Genomic DNA, 20,422 nt, shown 5'->3' with positions numbered 1-20,422 from the left:
AAATGGGACCGAAATAAGATAATTGTCAATGAAATATTTACATATAATGTGGCATTAAATATCATGCATGAAAGTAAGGATCTTGAGCCAAAATCAATCGAAGAATGTCGACAAAAAAATGATTGGCCAAAATGGGAAGAAGCCATGAAGACTGAACTAGACTCACTTGCAAAACGTGAAGTCTTTGGACCTGTAGTTCGTACACTAGAAGATGTAAAACCTGTTGAATACCGATGGGTATTTGTGAGAAAATAAAATGAGAAAAATGAAGTTGTGCGCTACAAAGCCCGACTTGTGGCATAAGATTTTTCACAAAGGCCCGGTATAGATTACGAAGAAACGTATTCTCCTGTAGTGGATGCGATAACATTGCGTTATTTGGTCAGTTTATCTGCATATCATAAATTACACATGCATTTAATGGATGTGGTAACAGCCTATTTATACGGCTCATTAGATCGTGATATCTATATGAAAGTTCCTGAAGGACTGAAGATATCTAAACCATCCAATGAATATTCGCAGGGGTTATACTTAGTTAAATTGCAAAGATCTTTATATGGTCTAAAGAAATCTGGACGAATGTGGTATAATCGTCTTACTGAGTATTTGGCCAAAAACGGATTTAAGAATGATGATATACGCCCGTGTGTTTTCATAAAGAAAACTGCATTTGGATTCATTATAATTGCTGTGTACGTTGATGATTTAAATATCATTGAAACTCCTGAAGAGATTACGACAATTATAAAAACTCTAAAAGTAGAGTTTGAGATGAAAGATTTTGGAAAGACTAAATTTTGTCTCGACTTGCAGATCGAGCATATAAAAAATGGGATCTTTATTCATCAAACGACATACACAAAAAAATCTTGAAAAGATTTTATACGGATAAGTCACATCCCTTGAGTACCCCAATGATCGTAAGATCTTTGGATGTGGAAAAGGATCAATTCCATCCTAAAGAAGAAAATAAAGATATCATTGGTTCTGAAGTACCATATCTTAGTGCCATTGAAGCACTAATATATCTTGCTAATAATACACGACTCAATGTATCATTTGCTGTGAATTTACTAGCAAGATATAGTTACTCTCCAACCAGAAGACATTGGAATAGAGTCAAACAAATCTTTCGATATCTTCATAGAACGGTTGATATGAGATTGTTTTATCCCTATGGATCCAAGTCACAATTAGTTGGCTATGCAGATGCAAAGGATTTTGTACTCTTTTTTCTTCACTAAGGTTTTTTTCCATTGAATTTTTCTTGAGTAAGGTTTTAACGAGACATAATTTTAAATGGTCATCAAGGAGAGTGTTGTGATAAAGATACTTTATCACATCTTACATGGATGCCCATTTTTCATGAAATATAGCTTCAAGGATAACTACGTTTACTATGAAGTTGAAAAAACTACCTCATATACATATATAAATAGAGGCTTAAGCCTCTGACTATTACACACAACAATAAAAACATTCTTTGTCTTCTCTTTTTACTATAATACTCTTATATACTTCTCTCTCTTTTAATATAGATACATAAATTATTTCTATTATAATGAGATTATTATTGACTAATATTAATACTTGTATTTTCTACTCCCACTTTTATTTTATATATCTTCTTTATTTATTTTACACTATAATTAAGATTTTTAGAAACAACCAACGTATCAATGATTCTTGAATAGGATAAGTGAATATTCACCTCACTTAGGAATATTGTTTGTTTCTATTTTAGTTATATATTTAAAATATTTTTTATATCATTTTAAATAAATATCTTATTAGTATTTTGGAAACATATTTATTCTCTTTACATGTACATTAATTATGAAATATTTTGGCTCTTATATTTATTTTATTATAAATAATTTTTATAAAATTAGCTAAAATAATAAATATTTAATATTTTAACAAAAACAAACAATAAAAATAGTACTCTGTAGAGTACATAAAAAATATTTTAACTATGTTTAATTTTAAATAATTTAAATATATTAAATTATTTCACAAAGTATTTTACATATTTTTTTTATCTGAATTTGCTACTTTTTAATTGAATATTTTGAGTTATAACTCATTGATAAAATAAATTTGAAGTAATTGAATATTTTGAGTTATAAAATATTTGTTATGAGACCTACGTGCTAGCTAATTAAATCACCATCCTTTATTTTTTTTTTATCAAAAATAGAAAATTCAAATCTGCTATGAGACCTACGTGCTAGCCAACTGTGCCATTACCCTTTATTTTTTTTACTAAAAATAAAAGACTCAACCCCACAAATTATTACCATAAAAAGCTGCTGAATATTCAAACTATACTACAGAAAATTCTAAAAACCAATTTTGATGTGTTGTTTTATTGCATGATTCATCACCCTTTTTGTACTAATATTCCCTGCAATATTCTCTTTACATGTACATTAACTATGAAATATTTTGGCTCTTATATTTATTTTATAATAAATAATTTTTATAAAATTAATTTAAATAATAAATATTTAATATTTTAACAAAAACAAACAATAAAAATAGTACTCTGTAGAGTACATAAAAATATTTTAACTATGTTTAATTTTAAATAATTTAAATATATAAAAAAATCTACACGCTAACCAACTGCGCCACCACCCCTTATTAATTTCATAATAAATAATAATCATAAAATTAATTTAATTTATAAATATTTAAAATTTTAATAAAAATTAACAAAATAAATAATGCTCTATATAATACAGAACAAAATATTTTAATTAATATCAATTTCAAATTATTTAAATAAGTAACAAAAACTTTTAAAATATTTGACAAAATATTTTACATAAATGTCTTACTATTATTTTAAATACATATTTATTCTCCCATAATGTATATAAATAGTGAAACACTCTAACTTTTTATATTTGTTTTGTAATAAAAAAATAATTATAAAATTAATTAAAATAATAAATATTTAAAATTTTAATAAAAACTGACCATATAAATGGTACTCTTGAGAGTACACAAAAAAAATATTTATTAAATAAATTATCAGTTCAAGGCTTCAAACACAATCAAATAACAAAGAAATTCAAAATGCATGACTAATCCTTCTTCGTTCTTATCAAATATTCTGTTAACCAAAAACAGGTTTATATAGTCCTAACTAGTATAGTGTCCGTGCCATGAAAAGAAATGTTAAGAAAAATTAAATTTTGGTATAATTTTTGTGGAAGAGAATTAGCCTAACTATTAATTGAGTATCATTAGAAATAACTAAAAAATAAAATGTTTATTTGATTAATGTAAATATTAAAAAGTTTTATTATTAATAAAAATAAGAAGACACAAATTATTAGATATAATGGACGTAAAAAATCAGTATACCACCTATAGATTCTATATTTCTTGAAATAAATTAAATTTTATATTTTTCATTTTATTTTAACACATGCTTGTTTTTATTTTTTTGAATAGTTGAGAGTTAATAAGTAGTAAATAAATATTTATAACAATATATAAAAATAAATTTATTGTCCAATCTCCGCTTTCTCATCTTAATTCTATTAATAAATAATAATTAATATAACTATAATCTTAAAAATTAATCAAAATTGTAATTATCAATTAATTTTTTTCATTAATGATTTTGATTACCTCTTTATTTTACACATAGCTTACACTCATGTTCTTTTCTTCCTTATTCTAGAGAGTATTACACTATAATTTTTTTTAATCAACATTTATATTTTTTTCCTTTTTTTTCTACTTTTGGATCATATAAGTTTTAATTTATTATTTTTTGATCAAATATTTTTTTACCGTTAATTTTTATAAAAATTTTTATTTAATTATTTTATTTTTTATTTATTTTAAATTGTTGAATATATATAAGACTATCGTACAAAATCTTCTCAACATTGTAATGATATAGAAAAAAATTTTTGACTCTTGAGTCTTGATTATAAAAAAACATATGATTCATTCTTAAATGTAACCAAAATAAATATGAACTTATTCAATTTTTTAAAATTTATATTAACTATTAAAGTTATGATTTAATAGATACATTCCTATAAAAAATAAAAAATAACTCGATAGATATTTTTGTGTCTAAAAATGCATGACTCAATAACACCAAAATTTAATCTAAAAATCATAGATAATTAAAATAAGTAATAAAAACCATACATAAATTTTATTTTTTTTGTGATGTGATACAAAAAAATATATTATAATAAATCATACTGTTTTTATGCATAATGACATAAAAATCACATTATTATTCTCTGAATGCCTCTATTTTTTTAGCTTTTATGCTTATTTTTTGTGTTTTATTTTAATTTTATTAAACCAAAAATGTATTAATGTCGTTAACATTAATTTTTAACTTTATCATAAATAAAAAATATAACTTTGTATGCATTAGATAATAAAAGAAGTTAAATTTATTTCTTTATTACATTTATAGGAGTGTAAATGATTTAGTTAAGAGTTATGAAATTATTTATTTATTTATTTATTTATTTATTTTTAAAGTAGTATTTACTTTTGAGTATAATAATTATAACCTAATACATGATAGTTAGGGCTGCACATGAATCGGATAATATCCGCATATCCGCGGTAATTATCCACATTCGATCTGAATTTTGAGGATATTATCCGATCTGCACTATGGTAAAATCGGATTGCGGATTTGGCCGTAATATCCACGAAACCGATCTGCAGATCCACATATCCACACGTCTCATATAAATAGCATAAATTAAGAAAGTAAACCCTAATGTGATATGAATTTTTGTGAATTATTTTATGAATTTTATAATATCTTGTTTTTAATTTTTATGTTGTACTTCAACTTAGAATAATTAAACTTATATTTTGTGTTATTATTATTTTTTTTGTTACTCTAGAGAATTTTTATTGATAATATTTTAGGAGTAAATAGGCTGAACCAGATGAAAAATAGATTTTATTGACATTTTTTTTGTAAAAATAGCCAAATAGAATCTTAAAACAGTCTTTTTGAATTATGCTGATATATCCGATATCCGATCCGATCTGATCGAATCTGGCCTGAAAAAATGCGGATATTGTATCCGATCTGATCCGATGAGTGCAATACATATAAGATAGAATTATAGGTTATATCCGATCCAATCCGTGTGTAGCCCTAACGATAGTGATTAACCGCAATAGAAGAAGAGAAGGTGAAAGGAAAATAAGAAAAAGAAAGAAGGAATAGAAAACAAGCCAATATAATAATTTGTGATAAAAAAAAATGATAGATATGCGTATGGAAAATGATAAAAAAAATAATAAAAATTAAAATTAAAAGTTAAAAAAATAAATTTAAAATAATTTAAAATATTGAATATAAAATAGAATAAAAAAATTTTAGCAATTAAAATTATACAAAAAAATTTTAAATTTAAATTTTTATATCTATTTTAAATAAAATAAAATTAAAAAAAATAAATTTACAAATATTTATAAAATTTTATCTTAATTATTATATATAATAATAACGTATATATAAATAAATAAAACAAAATAATTATTCCTTTAAATACGCATGAAAAAAATTTGTCACTAAATTAATATGTTAATTTTTAACGAGAGTTGGTGCCAACAAAATGGTAAGGAATGCAAACGACTATGTATTTTACAAATCTCTGTTCAATTAGTCTTATGAAAGATCACGCGATCTTTATTTTTGTTTTCGAATTATTTTGTTAATCAAATTAGTTTTTAGAAAATAAATTGTTAGTCAAATTAATTTTTCCATCAATTGGATGATGACGTGTTACGTTAAGTACCACGTGGTATGATGACGTGACACGTCACGTGACAGGTCAGTAACACATGGCATGCCACGTTGACTTGACATATAAAAAAGGTTTTTATTAGTCAAAATAATCATTGAAAGTCCAAACGTAAGTCATTTTCATCATTCAAATTTAAAAAATTAGTCAAACTAGTATTTATATAATTTTTTTTATTTTTTCTTCATAAAATTATCTCTCTCTTTTAATTCTTCTCAAAATCACTCTTATTCTTTTCTATTCTAAAACCTTTTTTGTTACATTACTATATTTTACTAGAATATATATACTCAAAATTGAAATGTATGTATTTATTAACCTAAACAAAGTTATATGCTCAAAATCAAAATTTATGTATGTTAACCTAAACAAAGTTATACCACTATTTTTTTTTCTACTACATCTTTTTTTCCATTACGGTATTACTTATATATAGGAGGTAATGGTAGTGATACTAGAATCAAAATTCAAGAAGATCCATAAATTTTGCTTCAATTTCAAACTTTACAAAATATTGAAAATTTGTTGGTTAATTATTATTTATAAATGAATTGCTTCTTAAGCGTAATACGTGCAAATATCATAATAAATTTTTGTGTGTTTTATATGTTTGAGATAGATTATATAATTTTTCTTTTAATTTCACAAATCAATGAGATAAAATGAAATAGTAAATATTATACCTATGCATAACACAGGCTACTCCGCACTAGTACATTATATAAATAGATATGCTTCGTAAAATAAAATTCCTTTTGTTTTAAATGAAATATTTAAAAAATTATATTAGAATATTAAGATTTAAAAAGTGATTCCATAAACCATTTTTCAATTATTGAGTTTTACTATATAAATTAAATAATAATAAAAATTATAATTTTAAAAAATTTAAAAGATTTAAACTAATTACTATATTATTTAGTAAAATTTAAAATATTAAAATTTTAAATATATAATCAACAATAATTTGATAAACTCATTTAAATAAAAAAAATTCACATAAAAAATTATAATTTGAAAATGTAAAATTTTAAATTACAAATGACAAAATAATTTTATAAAATTTAATTATTTTTATTATTTTATGTAAAGAGAATTTTGTTTATTAAGGTTTAAAAAATAATATTAAAATTAGTAGTATAAAAAAATATTATAAATTTAATATTATAAAAAAACTATATAAGGACTAATTTGATTAATTTTTAAAATTTGATGGATGAAAATGACTTACAACTGGACTTCAAGGACTATTTTGACTAATAGAAAACTTTTTTATATGTCAAGTGACACGTGGCATGTCATGTGTCGCAGACCTGTCACGTGGCGTGCCACGTGGCACGTCATCATGCACGTAGCACTTAACGTGACACTTCATTATCCAATTGACGGAAGAACTAATTTGACTAACAGTTTATCTTTCAGGACTAATTTGATTAAAAAAATCATTCAATGACGAAAATGAAAATCGCGTGTTCTTTCAGGAACGAATTTGAATATTAACCCGTCTTTTGTAGACTGTAAACATACTTTTTATTTAAAAAAAATAATAAATAAGTTTCTGATCTTTTAACTCAAAAATAAATAAATTTTTTATTAAATTTAATTATAAATAGATTTTTAACTTTTATAAATAGAAAACATATAAATTCCTCTATAACATATTTAAACCGTCACGAGAGGAATTATGTATCTCCTATTTATAAAAGTCAAGGAATTGTATTTTAATTTGGTGAAAGATTTGTCTTCTATTATAAAAAAATAAAGAACTTATTTATCATTTTCTTTTATTTAAGATCAAGCAAACAAATTCCTAAAATTGGTCCGTGCGAATCTGTGATGCTGTGATAGAAGAGATGGGGTTATTTTTCAAGTCACTTTTTTGTTTTTGACAAATTGATAAATTTTTTACACGGTCCATGAGAAACACATTAAAGTATTTTGCCTAATTTAAAATGGACTTTTTGTCCCAAACTTTTCTTTCATTACTCATAGGTCAATTTAGATGGAGTTAAAATTGCCAACAAATTATGTGTATGTTTGGACGCCATTATTTTGTTAAAAAAAGATCTTTTTTCAATGAAAAAAGATCTTTTTTTATTTTTTAACGTGTTTGGCAAATTTCTAGTAGTAGAAGTAAAAGCACTAGTAAAATCAAAAAAAGATCTTTTTTGAGAAGCTGTAATTTACATCTTTTTTTAAAAGATCTTTTTTTTTTCCTTAAAAAAAAGATGTTTTTCATGTAATAAATAAACAAAAAAGTACTTTTATATTGTTATACCCAAACATAATTGATAGATAAAAAGACCTTTTTACATGAGATATCCAAACATAAAATTACTTTTACTTCTCTATAAGATCTTTTAAAAAAGATAACTCAAAAAAAGATCTTTTTTTAGAAGCTCATCCAAACAAGCCCTATATCTCAAATAGCATAATCTCTTCTTCTTCATTTAGATGTCTGGAAATTTGAATCTCACCGATTGCAATTGATACAAAAAATTTCAAGAATGCTGGTGTAACTCTATACAGGGTTTTGTCTGATCTCATGCTGGTGTTATCTCTCCACACCGGAGACCATGGAAATTATAACGTTATTTAAAAGGATTTGTAATAAGGTGGATACTATCATAAAAATTTTATAATTGTCTTCATATGAAAAGAATTTGTAATAAAGTAGATACTATCATGAAGATTTTATAATTGTCTTCATATGAAAATACTTCTTTTTTACCATTAGATCATAAATTGTATAATTTGATTTTGATGTATTACAAAAGTGTTATTTTTTTAAAATGTGACTAAATAAACAAAATACACTTTTAAGTTTTAACACAAGAATCTTCGTAAGAAGATGCTTTTAGTATTTTCATTTGAGTAGGTACCTTATAATAATCGGGTATAAATCGATAAATTGTTTCGCACACACTCCCCTCATGCAAATTTGCATGGGCCATTTGGAAACTTTTGATCAACACAACGCTTGCACAGGAAAAATCATTTAGGTGCTCATGAAATCCATTTGTCAAAATAACATTTCTGTTAAAAATTAATGTTTTAATGCCATTTTTGTTATATATATATATATATATATATATATATATTAGAGAGAGATGTCCAACCAACATTTATTTAAGAACAAAAGGAGCGTAGACTAACCAAATCTTGTCTGAATTTTTTACATTTAAAAGGCATACTATAACCATGAGACAGAACATGGCTGCTATAGTGGAGTAAGAGATATATATATTAGAATGATCATAGTGAAAGAACATGCATGATGGATAAGGACTTATGTTTTCACATGATGCTCTATGTAACCATACAGCAACATGGATTGAACTCAACCTAATTTTCATTCATCACATAATCCCATGCAACCTTATTGTGAGAAGCACTACAAAGGTGGCGCCTAATAAAAATACTCGAGTCTAAAAATGCATATCTGCTCTAGTCTCTAGCCTCTTCACTTCATGATATCACCTGCATGATGAAGAAAAATAACGGGTTAATCATTCAAACTTGAAGCATTATCACCAATTTTTTCATTAAGATTTATAACAATTGTTTATAAGTTAATTATTTGATTATCTAGATAATGTATCTGAATGCATGTGCAAGAAAGAGGGAATTTACATGGCTCGAAGTTTGCAGCGCACTTCTCTGGAAGCTGCAAAGCCATGTTCCGGTCTACACCAGATATCGGAGGGCCATTCACAAGAAAACACAAACACGGTTGACCTAATGCCATGACGGCATTACAGCAGTCATCGGAAGGTGGGATGGGGCTGAAAGGAGCAACTGCTGTCCTGCAAGGTAAGAGCTGCACTAGGGCAGAGAAGAAAGTGCTTGTGCAAGGTGTACTTTGGCCTTTTGCCCCCAAAATTGTGACGCAACACAAAACCAGAAAGAACCAGGGAACCTTTGATTCAAAAAGCTTCATCCTTTAATTGCTCTAGCCCTTTCTATCAGTAAGAGCTTCCTTCCTGCTATTACTAGCAAAGCAATCAATTAGACATTTTGAATTTATACATGATAAATAACTAAATGTCATGCATTATAGCTGTTCTAACTAAAGGTCATGCTTATTACAAGGTATAGTCCTAGACTCTTAGTAAGAGTCTAAGAGATTAACATCAAATGCTATTGGGGCATGGTTACCAACAGTTAAAGGGTTTAAATGATGTGAATAACAACATTTGTAATTACCTTATTAATTGACAAAACATTAGGAATTGCATAGCAAGATGTATGCAAGAATCATAAATAGTTCACTACATGGTTCTTAATGTTTTTTACATATTTTCTGAAAAGTTTTGTACACTATAATGTATGAAACTTACTACAATGAGATTGATCACTGCAAGCTAGCACGCTCTCCTGCTTGACAAAGTGGTGAGAATTGGTTTGCTTGTAGCGATTCCACAAGATGTCCCAATGTCTTCAGAACTGCATCTTATGCTATGTATAAATAATTACATGTGGCAGACAAATGTTACAAGTCAATATAACCCTCACCAAAGTAAATTTCATTAAGCTCTTGATTTTGGTAGAGTATAGAAGGTAGAAACAAAGAAAAGCTAGAGGCTAAAACAAATAAGCATCAACTCGCAGAAGTTGCGTAACCACTGCTGGAGGAAACGCAACGATTTGGAGGTCATTCCTTTGCGCTGCACCACCACAAGTTAAAGCATTGGCACATTTGTTTGCATTCCTAGAAATCAAGACGCAACAAACCTGCCAAGCACGCCTTAGAAGCCTATGAATTGCAAAAATCAGCCCCTGAGCATATGGACCCATTTGCCCGGTGACACTGGCGCAAGAAAAAAGCCTCCCAGAAATCCATCTCGTGCACAATATTACGGAAGCCATGCTTTCAGGTTAGCTCAGCCCACTCTTTGCCGCAAGCTCAACCGGAGCAATGTCTGCATGGGAAGTCCTCCCAACAAATCCCAGCACCCAATTTGCACCAACAATTCTGTTAAGAGGTACCATCACCAAACAAACAACCATCAACATTCAACTTTATTGCACCTAAAGGAGGAGAAAGCCAACGATCCACGAAGCCAGTGAGGAGTAACAAAGCAAAAACAATATGAATATCAAAGATAGACTTAATGTAATGAAGCAAAGATGGAGAGACTAGTGCCATGATCATTAAGATCTTGCTTATTCCTATTAAAGATTACATCTTTCTATCCTCACTCATCATTGAAGAGACTCCCCATAAGCTACATTTTTGCTCTTGTGCTATTCTGAATGCATCAATAATAGCATTTTTGACAATTACATCATGCACGCCAGCTATGCAGTCCCCTTCGGTTAACCACTGTATCCATATTTTGGAACAGTAAAAACAAGGGACAGAAAAGGCCATTGGTAATGTCAAGACACTTATCATAGAAAGATTTCAAATTATTTGCTCTCACAAGAGGCAATGACGATAAAACTAGAGCCTACAACAGTTTAAATTTTAAGGGTTCTTGCTATTAAGCGCCCTTAAGGCCCTTGTAAAAGTTTCAAAAAATAGTAAGATTTTAACATTTTGAAGACTTCAATGCATTCAGTGCACTGAAGATTTAAAAACATACTTTTTATTAAGCCTTAAAAAGTGCCCTTACTCATTAGCAAAACCCAAAGTCTAAATATTCAATCTAACAATTGATAAAAACTTGAGATAGATGCTCACTACTTGATTCAGGTAAAATTGGCTTTAATTCTTTAAGTTGAAATTTTACCAGCAGATTCAGCTGATTTTCAAAATACCCGCTTTCCTGTCTGAATAAGGAGGCATCGTAATGAAAGCTTCGCTTCAACCTTTTGTCCATTTCTTAACCAGATGTTCAAACCAGGAAACCTGCTTTCACTATGAATTGTTATGAAGTTAACGTCATAATGATATCCTGCAAGAACAGTTCCTTCTTGACCATAATTTTGAAGGTCCGTCCCTGCAAGAGTCTCAGGTTTCATTTTCCTCCGTCAAAATGTTCATGGAGGTTTAGCAGAACATTTGAACATATGCAAGAGAAACTCTTTTGTCAACTTTTGAAGTGCAGCAAACAATGAGATCGGATTCTATACTAGTCTACATCACAAAATGTTACCAATAATCTCCACAAGAACATGAACCTTCTCTGAAACAATGGAATCTGTTATTATCCCTAATGATTATCTCTCTCCCTGTAACTTTGGAAATGAGTTTTATGGCCTCATGACAATCACCACATACGCGTAGATTTTTAACAACACGAATGATGTCATTTGCCCCAGTATTGATCAGGGCAAATGCAATGGCTAATTTCTCACTATGACAGCCAAGGAAGTACTCCTTCTCCTCTTCCTCTATATCAAAGAGCACAAACTCAGTAGTCGGACTATAACCGACTTCTCTCAATTCCTTAAACAAACTTTCAAGTTTCTCATATATCTTCTGTGACATAGGATGGGAAGTATCTCCTACAAGGAATTCATGAACAACCCCATCCACTTCAACCCAACTACACCCAGGTAATTTTTGCATTCCTTTCTCGTTCAGCGTTAACCTAACTTTTTCTGCTTCATCCCATCTACGACTTGCTGAATATATATTTGATAAGAGAACATAATGTCCTGAATTCCATGGTTCTAACTCAATCAGCTGCTTTAACACGGGTTCTGCCAATTTAGTATCACGATGCAACCTGCATCCTCCCAATAATGCCCCCAAAACAATAGTATTCGGTTTCATTGGCATACTCTTGATCAAATTATGTGCTTCGACCAACAAGCCTGCACGGGATAGAAGATCCACCATGCATCCATAATGCTCGATAGTAGGACATAAAGAAAAGACATGACTCATGCTATCGAAATATCGTCGACCATCATTAACCAAACCAGCATGGACACATCCGCAAAGTAAGCCAACAAAAGTATTCCCATCTGGCTGAATTCCATACTTCTCCATTTGTCCAAATACCCCAAATGTGGCCCGAACATGTCCGTTCATAGCCAGTCCAGAAATTATGGCGTTGAACACCACATGATCCTTTCCCTTCATCATTCTGAAAATATCCACCGCTTGTGCAATGCTTCCACATTTAGCATAAAAGTCAATCAAGGCAGTGCCTAGTACAGGATTCGACAAAAACTCATCAGCATCCAACAATCCCTTAGCCCAATTCCCCAACTCCAGTGCTCCCAACCTCGCACATGCAGAAAGAACTCCCACCATGGCATAGCAATCAGGCCTCAGATTCTCCCTCTGCATCTCAAAGAACAAGTCAAGTGCTTCCTTAGGAAGCCCGTTGGATGCATAGCCCTGAATCATGGCACTCCAACAAACAATATCCCTCTCAACCATTCCATCAAAAACCTGCCGCGCCTTCTCCATGCTCCCGCACTTGGCATACATGTCAACCAAAGAAGTCAACACAAACACATTCCTATGGAAACCACTCTCAGTTATATACTTATCAATCCACTCTCCACTGGCCAAGTCCCCTAACTGAGAACAAGAATACAAAACCCGAACGAGAGTGAAATTATCCGGCTTGACGCCCACCTCTAACAACTCTCTAAACAAACCAACTGCTTCCTTGTGAAGGCCACACCCAATATACCCACAGATAATAGCGGTCCACGAAACAACATTCTTCTCAGGAATATCATCAAACACCTTCCGTGCATCCTTTAAGTACCCACATTTCGAATACAAACAAACAAGACTTGTCTTGACAAACACGTCACAATCGAATCCCATTTTCACAACAAGCGAATGGAGCTTGACGCCAAACGGAAAATCCGCCAGCCTGGCACACGCTTTGAGTACAAAAGTGAACGTGTAGTTGTCTGGCAAGAACCCGGCGCTGCGCATTGAGTTGTAAAACAGAACGGCGTCGTCGAAGGAGTCGTTGGAGACCGTTCCACGGATCATAGTGTTAAAGAGGTATATGTTAGGGTTCTTGGATTGGGAGAAGACGCGTTTGGCGTAGGGCGCGTTGCGAAAGAAAAATGAATACTGGAGGATGATGTTGAGAAGGTAGTTATCGTGGTCGATGTAGAGGCGGAGGAGGCGGCAGTGGGCGGTCCTGAGGTGGTTGAAGGAGTTGAGGCAATGGAGGAGGCAGTGCTTGAGCTCCATAGCCGCCATGGGAAGTCATCAACAGGAACCAATTTCAAGACAAGAGAGAGAAACAGGCCAATGATAGCATGTGCGGTGGTGCAAGTCAACGATGTCGAATGCAGGTTACGTCGTCGCCGTCTGGAGCAGCACAGTTTCCCGAAGCATCAACTCTGTACAGTGCCACACAACTTAAGCTCTGTACTGCAGTTACCAGTACCAAGTACCAACGGATTCAGAAAATAGTAGCAGTGAAGTAATACTCAACGTGACCCCGAAATTTGTTTCGAGCATCATATTGGCCATTAAAATTTTAATTGTTTCGAGTTGTATCCAAGGTTCTGAAACGTAATCGGTCATCAAATCATTCTCATCACTGATTTATTACAAATCATTCTAATTACTGATTTATTAATTCAACTGATTTAAATATGGTTTTCAACTAAAAAAATTATTTTATAATAAAACAATAAATAAAATATAAATAAATATATTAAAATATAATTATAATCTAATATAAATTTTAAAATATTATCTAAATTTAAAATATTATTAACTAAAATTTTATAATTTTATTAAAATACAAATTTAAAAGTTAAATAACAAAAAAAAATAAAAAATTAACAAAGTTTTAACATAATTTGAATGAAGATTAATAAACTTTATTAAAGATTAACAATGAGCAATAACAATGAACACAATTTCAGTATAATTTTTACAAAGATTAATAAACTTTTTCAAAAATTAGCGATGAGCATCATTTCAGCATAATTTTAATGAGAGAAAGTTTAAAGGATTAGCATTTTTATTAAAATTTGACTAATATTTAATTAACAAAAGAAAAATAAATTTCATATTATTGGATAAAATCTCACGCTAATAAAAATTCTAATAATGACTAATTGATGATCCTTAACACTCCTCTTTCAACAAAGATTAAAAATTCCTCCAAAAATTAACAATGAGCATACTTTTAGCATAACTTTAACAAATATTAATAAACTTTTTCAAAGATTAACAATGAGGAGTAGCAACAAACATAAGTTCAGCTAAATTATTTTCAAGCAACAAAACAGAGTGCAGCACAACAAAATCCAACACAACACAGTAGCAATGAACAGAGCTAACCAATAATCATTCAACAATTCAATCTGAACAACACTAGCAGCAGCAGAATCCTAAATCGACGAATAAAGAACTCAAACAAAAAAAAAACAAACCAATATAAGTAGCACTAGCAGAACTGTAAACCTTCGTTCTGACTTCTGAGCAGTCTGAGCATAGGGGCAGAAGCGCACCGAAGACGGAGGGCAGGCGACGAGCACGACGGTGGTGGATTGGAAGAAGCTGCGGCTGACAAACGAAAAGCAGACTCCAACGCACCGAGCTCGAGGAAGATGTTGCTATTGGTGGGTTGGAAACTTCAAGCACCACGACCAGACGAAGATGGTGGTGCTTGAGCGCGACGGAGCAGACGAAGACCAGGGACTGATGCCGAGCTCGAGGAAGGGGGTGCGATTGTTGAATGAAGAAGGGCGGATGACCAGACGAGGAAGGTGGTGCCTGAGCTCGACGGACGGTGGCAGTCCTTGCAGCGGTGGTGGAGAAGCTAGGGTTTCAGGAGGCAGCTCTCTGAAGTCTGAACTGAAGAGAAGGAGAAGAAAGGGTAGCTGGAAGCCACGCTGTACTTGCTTGTATTCTATGTATTTTCCGATGGGAAGATATAAATGGCAAAATTACAAATTCCCCTCTTTTCTCCTTATTTTTACATTTACTACCATTTTTTTTTAACCAAAAATAGGGTCCGCCACCTCTTAGATTAGTACAAGGAAACTATGTGGGTGTTTGGTCATTTGAGCCATAATTCATTGGATACTACCATTTTGCTTTTGCACTTTGAATTGCGTGCATTTTCATAGCACTTCTCTTTCCTGATGACTTTGTACTTACTGTATGCTTTAGGGTGACGAAAAGCTGAAATATAAAAGAAATTTTATGTATTGAAATAATTTAGTTGCATTGGAACCACAAATAGTTTTTCCTCGAGACAATGAAACCATAATCTGTACCAATCATAATTTATCCCAATTTAATTATGAAATTATTACAATTGTCGAACATGAAAAGCTGTCATTTTTGTCCCTTAAGATTGATCACTGCAAGCTCTTGTTCAACATACTCTCCTGCACAAAGTGGTGGATATTTGCTTGCCAATGGCGATTCCACAAAATGTCCCAATGGCTTCAGAACTGCATCAGAAGCTATGTGGGCAAACAACTACATGTACCAGAGAAAAATGTTACAAGTCAATATAACCTACATCAAATTCTTTTTTCAATGAGCTCTTACAATCAAAGATTTCATCTTTCTATCCTCACTCACCGTTGAAGAGACTCTCCATAAGCTACGTTTTTGCTCTTCTGCTGTTCTGATTGCTTCAACAGTTCTATTTGTGACTACTACCTCATGCATGCCAGCTATGCAGTCCCCTCCAGTTAACCACTCTATCTGAAATTTGATGTCACGTGGAAAAGGCCATTGATAATGTCAAGAGTCAATATCATTCATCATGGAGTGATGTAAAATTGTGTAAATGCTTGTGCTCACAAGAAGCAACAAGAATACAATTAGAGGCTAAAACAATATAAAATTTAAGGACTTTGCTAACAAGTTTCTTTAGCGCCCTTTTCAAGGTTACAAAAATTGATAAGATTTTATTGAAAATTAAACTTTTAGAAGCTTTCAATGTATCAAAAACAAAAAGGATATTAACCGTAACAAGGGGCCTTAGGGTCCTCAACTCCTCATTGGTAAGAACCAAAGTTTAGATACTCATTCTATGATGTGATAGAATATAGCTGTTAATTGAGTCAAGTAAATTAAATAGTTCAAGAATATGTAAGTTGGCTAAGTAAATGTTTCTTGTTGCAATATAAACTTTGAATTCTTTCCATTGAAATACCAGTAGATTCAGGTGATTTTAAAAATACCTGCTTTCCTGTCTGAATAAGGAGACATCCTAATGGAACCTTCACTTCAACCTTTTGTCCATTTTTTAACCAGATATTCAAACCAGGAAACCTACTTTTACCATGTATTGTTAGGAAGTTAAGGTCATAGTGATATCCTGCAAGAACCGTTCCTTCTTGACCATATTTTTGAAGATCACTCCCTGTGGGAGCTAACAAATGGGGTCCCTGGTACATGACAATACAAGAGATTTCAGTGAATAGAAATCACAGATAATTGTAAAAAACAAATTAGAAAAAGATGAAGTCATTGCTGAGTTTGAGAGTTCAAAAACTGCCAAGCAGGAATCATTCGATTATGAAACAATTCGAAAATATATCTATGCCCACAAGAAAACCATCCAGCTCATTCTGGAGGTTAAACAAAGGTCTATGTGCCTTTCTTTGCATTTTTCTTTCCCAGATCAAAGCATAAGTCTCAATCTTGTTGAATTACAAATGTCATTGTAGTGGGAAAGTACGACAACTTAATCTTTGGAAATAAGTACATCTTGCATCTTTTGTATGATAGATAACTACAGATAATAGTGGATAAATATCAAAGTATGCTTTGCTTGCAACTCTTACAGTAGAAGACTGCTAAAATAAGGGAGCATTTTGAAACTTGAGGATGTGTAATTGCAAGTGAAGTGTTGATTCGATAATCTTTATTCTTACTAGTTGGCATTCAACATTATTTCTTGTATGACAAATAATTCTTTTATCAACTCATTTTACTTAATTTTGCTTTTAATGCGTTGTCTAGTGTTGTTGTCAATTGTTCATCTAACAGGCCAAAAGAAAAAAGACCCACCAGGAAGCAATTTATTGGGAAGTGTGCAGAAAAGGGTTCGCTAATTGTCAAACATACTCACCAGCTTCATAAGAGAAGTGAATGCATCCTTCTGAAGACCAAACCCAATAGCTGCCATTTCAGCAACCACCTAAGATAGAAATATCAAAATTTAGATAGCTCACGTGAGAAATAGTATGAAAGAACACTTAAACAACTCACTTCAATTGCTGCTATCATTTTGTTTCCCCAGGAATCCATGGTTTCTTTCCATTCAGAGAAACCTTCAGGTATGACAGGCTCAGCATTGAGTTCCTGCAAAATTCATATAGCATTAGGAACAAAGAATAAAAGCTAACAACACATAGCTTTTATGGGAAAGAAATGACAGACATGAGACCTTAAAACGGGTATTTGATGGTCGAGGACCAATTCTCCAAAAGTATCTCCATTTGAGATCAGGCCCAACAGGAGCATGTGGCTGGTATTCTTTAGGCATTGCTTTCAGTTTTTCTTGCATTTCTTCATCGACCAAGCTTCTTGGAACCTCTACTTTTTCCGGTGTAACCCCAACCTAACAAATCCATTTGTAAAAAGTGTTCATGATTATCATGCATCCAGGGTATATTCTCTTTGCCATCAAAATTCAAAACTATCAGACGACAATAAGAAAAGAAAAGCAAACAAAATTGAGGCAGTGTATGAATCCTATTTTCTCCAACCTTAAGTCAACTATCAGAAAGTTAGCAGCACAATGCTTGCTACTACAACAATAAACTCATACTTGAAAAGTAACAAAAATATTAAATAGCATCAGTCATGTTAGCCAATTAGAAAGCTTCTAACATCATCCTCTAAAATTACAAATATTTATCATATCTTGTCTAGTTCAGAGGTTAGCATGCAGCATAGCTAAGCAAGGAATTTTTCAAAATTCTGAAGGATCACGCAAGGAATTTTCATTTTTGAGAAGTGCCAGACACTTTACAACTACAATTGCTCACACGCAATAACAAATTATCAAACATTCACATACAAAAGTATTGAAATCTCTGGAGGGTTTATTCCACAAAAGATGACGGTCAATGCATTTTAACAAACATCAAACATCTTTTAATATTTTGGTGGTCAGGGCAAATTTCTTTAACGAATTTAATTTCCATACATTAAGTAAAAGAGAGTTTTCCGCATACCAAATCACCATAAATTACCTATTTTCAAAACCACTAAAAAATTCATGAATCTGATTGCATGACCGTCTAAACCCTAAACTTTTTTCACTAATATCAAAGTGAAAATCTTTTGTGCCAAATTGATCATTTAACCTTAGAATTAAAAATTAAACTTAAAAAAAAAAGTTGCATGCTATGGCAGAGAGAAAAAATGTTGAAGAGAATAAAAGTTCTCTTTGATAGATAATTAAATACCTATTTATAAAAATATATCATTTTATTTTTATTAATATTTGAAGATAGATTATACACTAGTCTTCATTCTCTTCCCAAAAAAAATTCTTCATCGTAGGGAGCATTACCTGGTAATGCAAGTAGGGGCGCTCGTGACGCTGCTTGAAATCCTGAGGGCTCTGAAAGTATCTCTCCATCATGTCTATGAAGCGATCATTGTCTTCAATGGAACACCGTGGATCCTTCACAAGAAGCGCTCCCGTCTCCCTCAGGCTCCGGCTCACTTCGCCGCACAGGGCGGTGAGTTCGGGACTGAGTTGGGCGGGCGAGGCGGCGAGGTACGGAGAGAGATCTACGACAGGAAGGTCCATTGCTTTGCGTGTCGTGGGATTTGTGAATTAGTGAATTGTGAGTGTTGAAAAGGCGGGAGATTGAGTGGGGTTTTGGATCTCCGCTTGTTTTTCATTGTGCTTTACTTATAGGGGCGTGGCGGGTCTTGATGACTGTGCAATGGCCATACAATGTTCAACTCTTTTCTTATTATTTGGGCCCCACACTACCCAAAAAGTAAAAAACAAGGAAGCTACCCACTACCCACTTGCGTGTGTATATACAGTTCGTATGCGTAACTGCTTTTGTTTACATGCAAATACTGAACTTTTTAATTTTAATATGGAGGGAGAGTTAGTGTACAATAGAGTTATGAAGGTATATAGTGTTTTTTTAGGGTATGAGAATTGTGTAAGATAAATTGGACCGTTCGATTAGAGGTACTGACAATTTTGAATTTTATTTGTGTATTGGCAGAAAATTCTGAGTATAATTTGTGTAGTGATAGAGTGGCAAAAAATTCTGGGTTCGATTTATGTAAATTTTAGGTCCGATTTATGTACTGACAGAAAATCTTGGGTTTGATTTGTGTACTACCAAAAAATTCTGAGTCCGATTTCTTCCCACTAAAACAAAAAATTGAAAGTCGTCATAATCATGTATATCTCCCCAATACAGAACCATAAAATTGTATTTAATAAATAAGATATAAATAAAAATATTTTATTTAAAACTATTTAATTAATATATTTTATATTCATTAAAAATATAAAAATATTAATAAAAGATATAATTTATTTTTTATTTTTATTATTTTTATTATTTTTGAATAATTATATTTTTTATTATTATATTTTTTATTTTTTGAATAAAAAATTAATTACATTTTTATAATTTATTTTAATTTATTATTAAATAAAATATAAAATTATTAATTTTTTTGTTTCTATTCTTTATATTTTGTTCTC

The 20,422-nt window shown here is 31.1% G+C and overlaps 3 protein-coding genes across 3 annotated transcripts; all 3 read right to left on the bottom strand.

The window, feature by feature from the left end:
- Window positions 1-9,282: 9,282 nt before the first annotated feature.
- Window positions 9,283-9,759, bottom strand: LOC112707723 (uncharacterized). The gene is made up of 2 exons (XM_025759632.2): window positions 9,453-9,759; window positions 9,283-9,299 (listed from the first exon to the last, which is right to left on the bottom strand). The coding sequence occupies exons 1-2, from the start codon at window positions 9,757-9,759 to the stop codon at window positions 9,283-9,285; spliced, it is 324 nt and encodes a 107-aa protein (XP_025615417.1).
- Window positions 9,760-11,773: 2,014 nt separating this feature from the next.
- On the bottom strand, window positions 11,774-14,074 carry LOC112707721 (putative pentatricopeptide repeat-containing protein At3g08820). Its single transcript, XM_072201748.1, has one exon. The coding sequence runs from the start codon at window positions 13,945-13,947 to the stop codon at window positions 11,917-11,919; it is 2,031 nt and encodes a 676-aa protein (XP_072057849.1). The 5' UTR covers window positions 13,948-14,074; the 3' UTR covers window positions 11,774-11,916.
- A 1,825-nt stretch (window positions 14,075-15,899) lies between these two features.
- LOC112707722 (uncharacterized) lies at window positions 15,900-19,636 on the bottom strand. The gene is made up of 7 exons (XM_025759631.3): window positions 19,253-19,636; window positions 18,119-18,292; window positions 17,941-18,033; window positions 17,801-17,869; window positions 16,908-17,114; window positions 16,300-16,425; window positions 15,900-16,194 (listed from the first exon to the last, which is right to left on the bottom strand). Exons 1-7 carry the CDS (start codon window positions 19,493-19,495, stop codon window positions 16,048-16,050), a joined length of 1,059 nt encoding a protein of 352 aa, XP_025615416.1. The 5' UTR covers window positions 19,496-19,636; the 3' UTR covers window positions 15,900-16,047.
- Window positions 19,637-20,422: the final 786 nt, after the last annotated feature.

This window comes from Arachis hypogaea, chromosome 8, assembly GCF_003086295.3.
Source record: "Arachis hypogaea cultivar Tifrunner chromosome 8, arahy.Tifrunner.gnm2.J5K5, whole genome shotgun sequence".
In the NCBI taxonomy this organism is placed as follows: Eukaryota; Viridiplantae; Streptophyta; class Magnoliopsida; order Fabales; family Fabaceae; genus Arachis; species Arachis hypogaea.
Note: the sequence above shows the minus strand (reverse complement) of the source record. Positions and strands in the feature narration are given on the sequence as shown.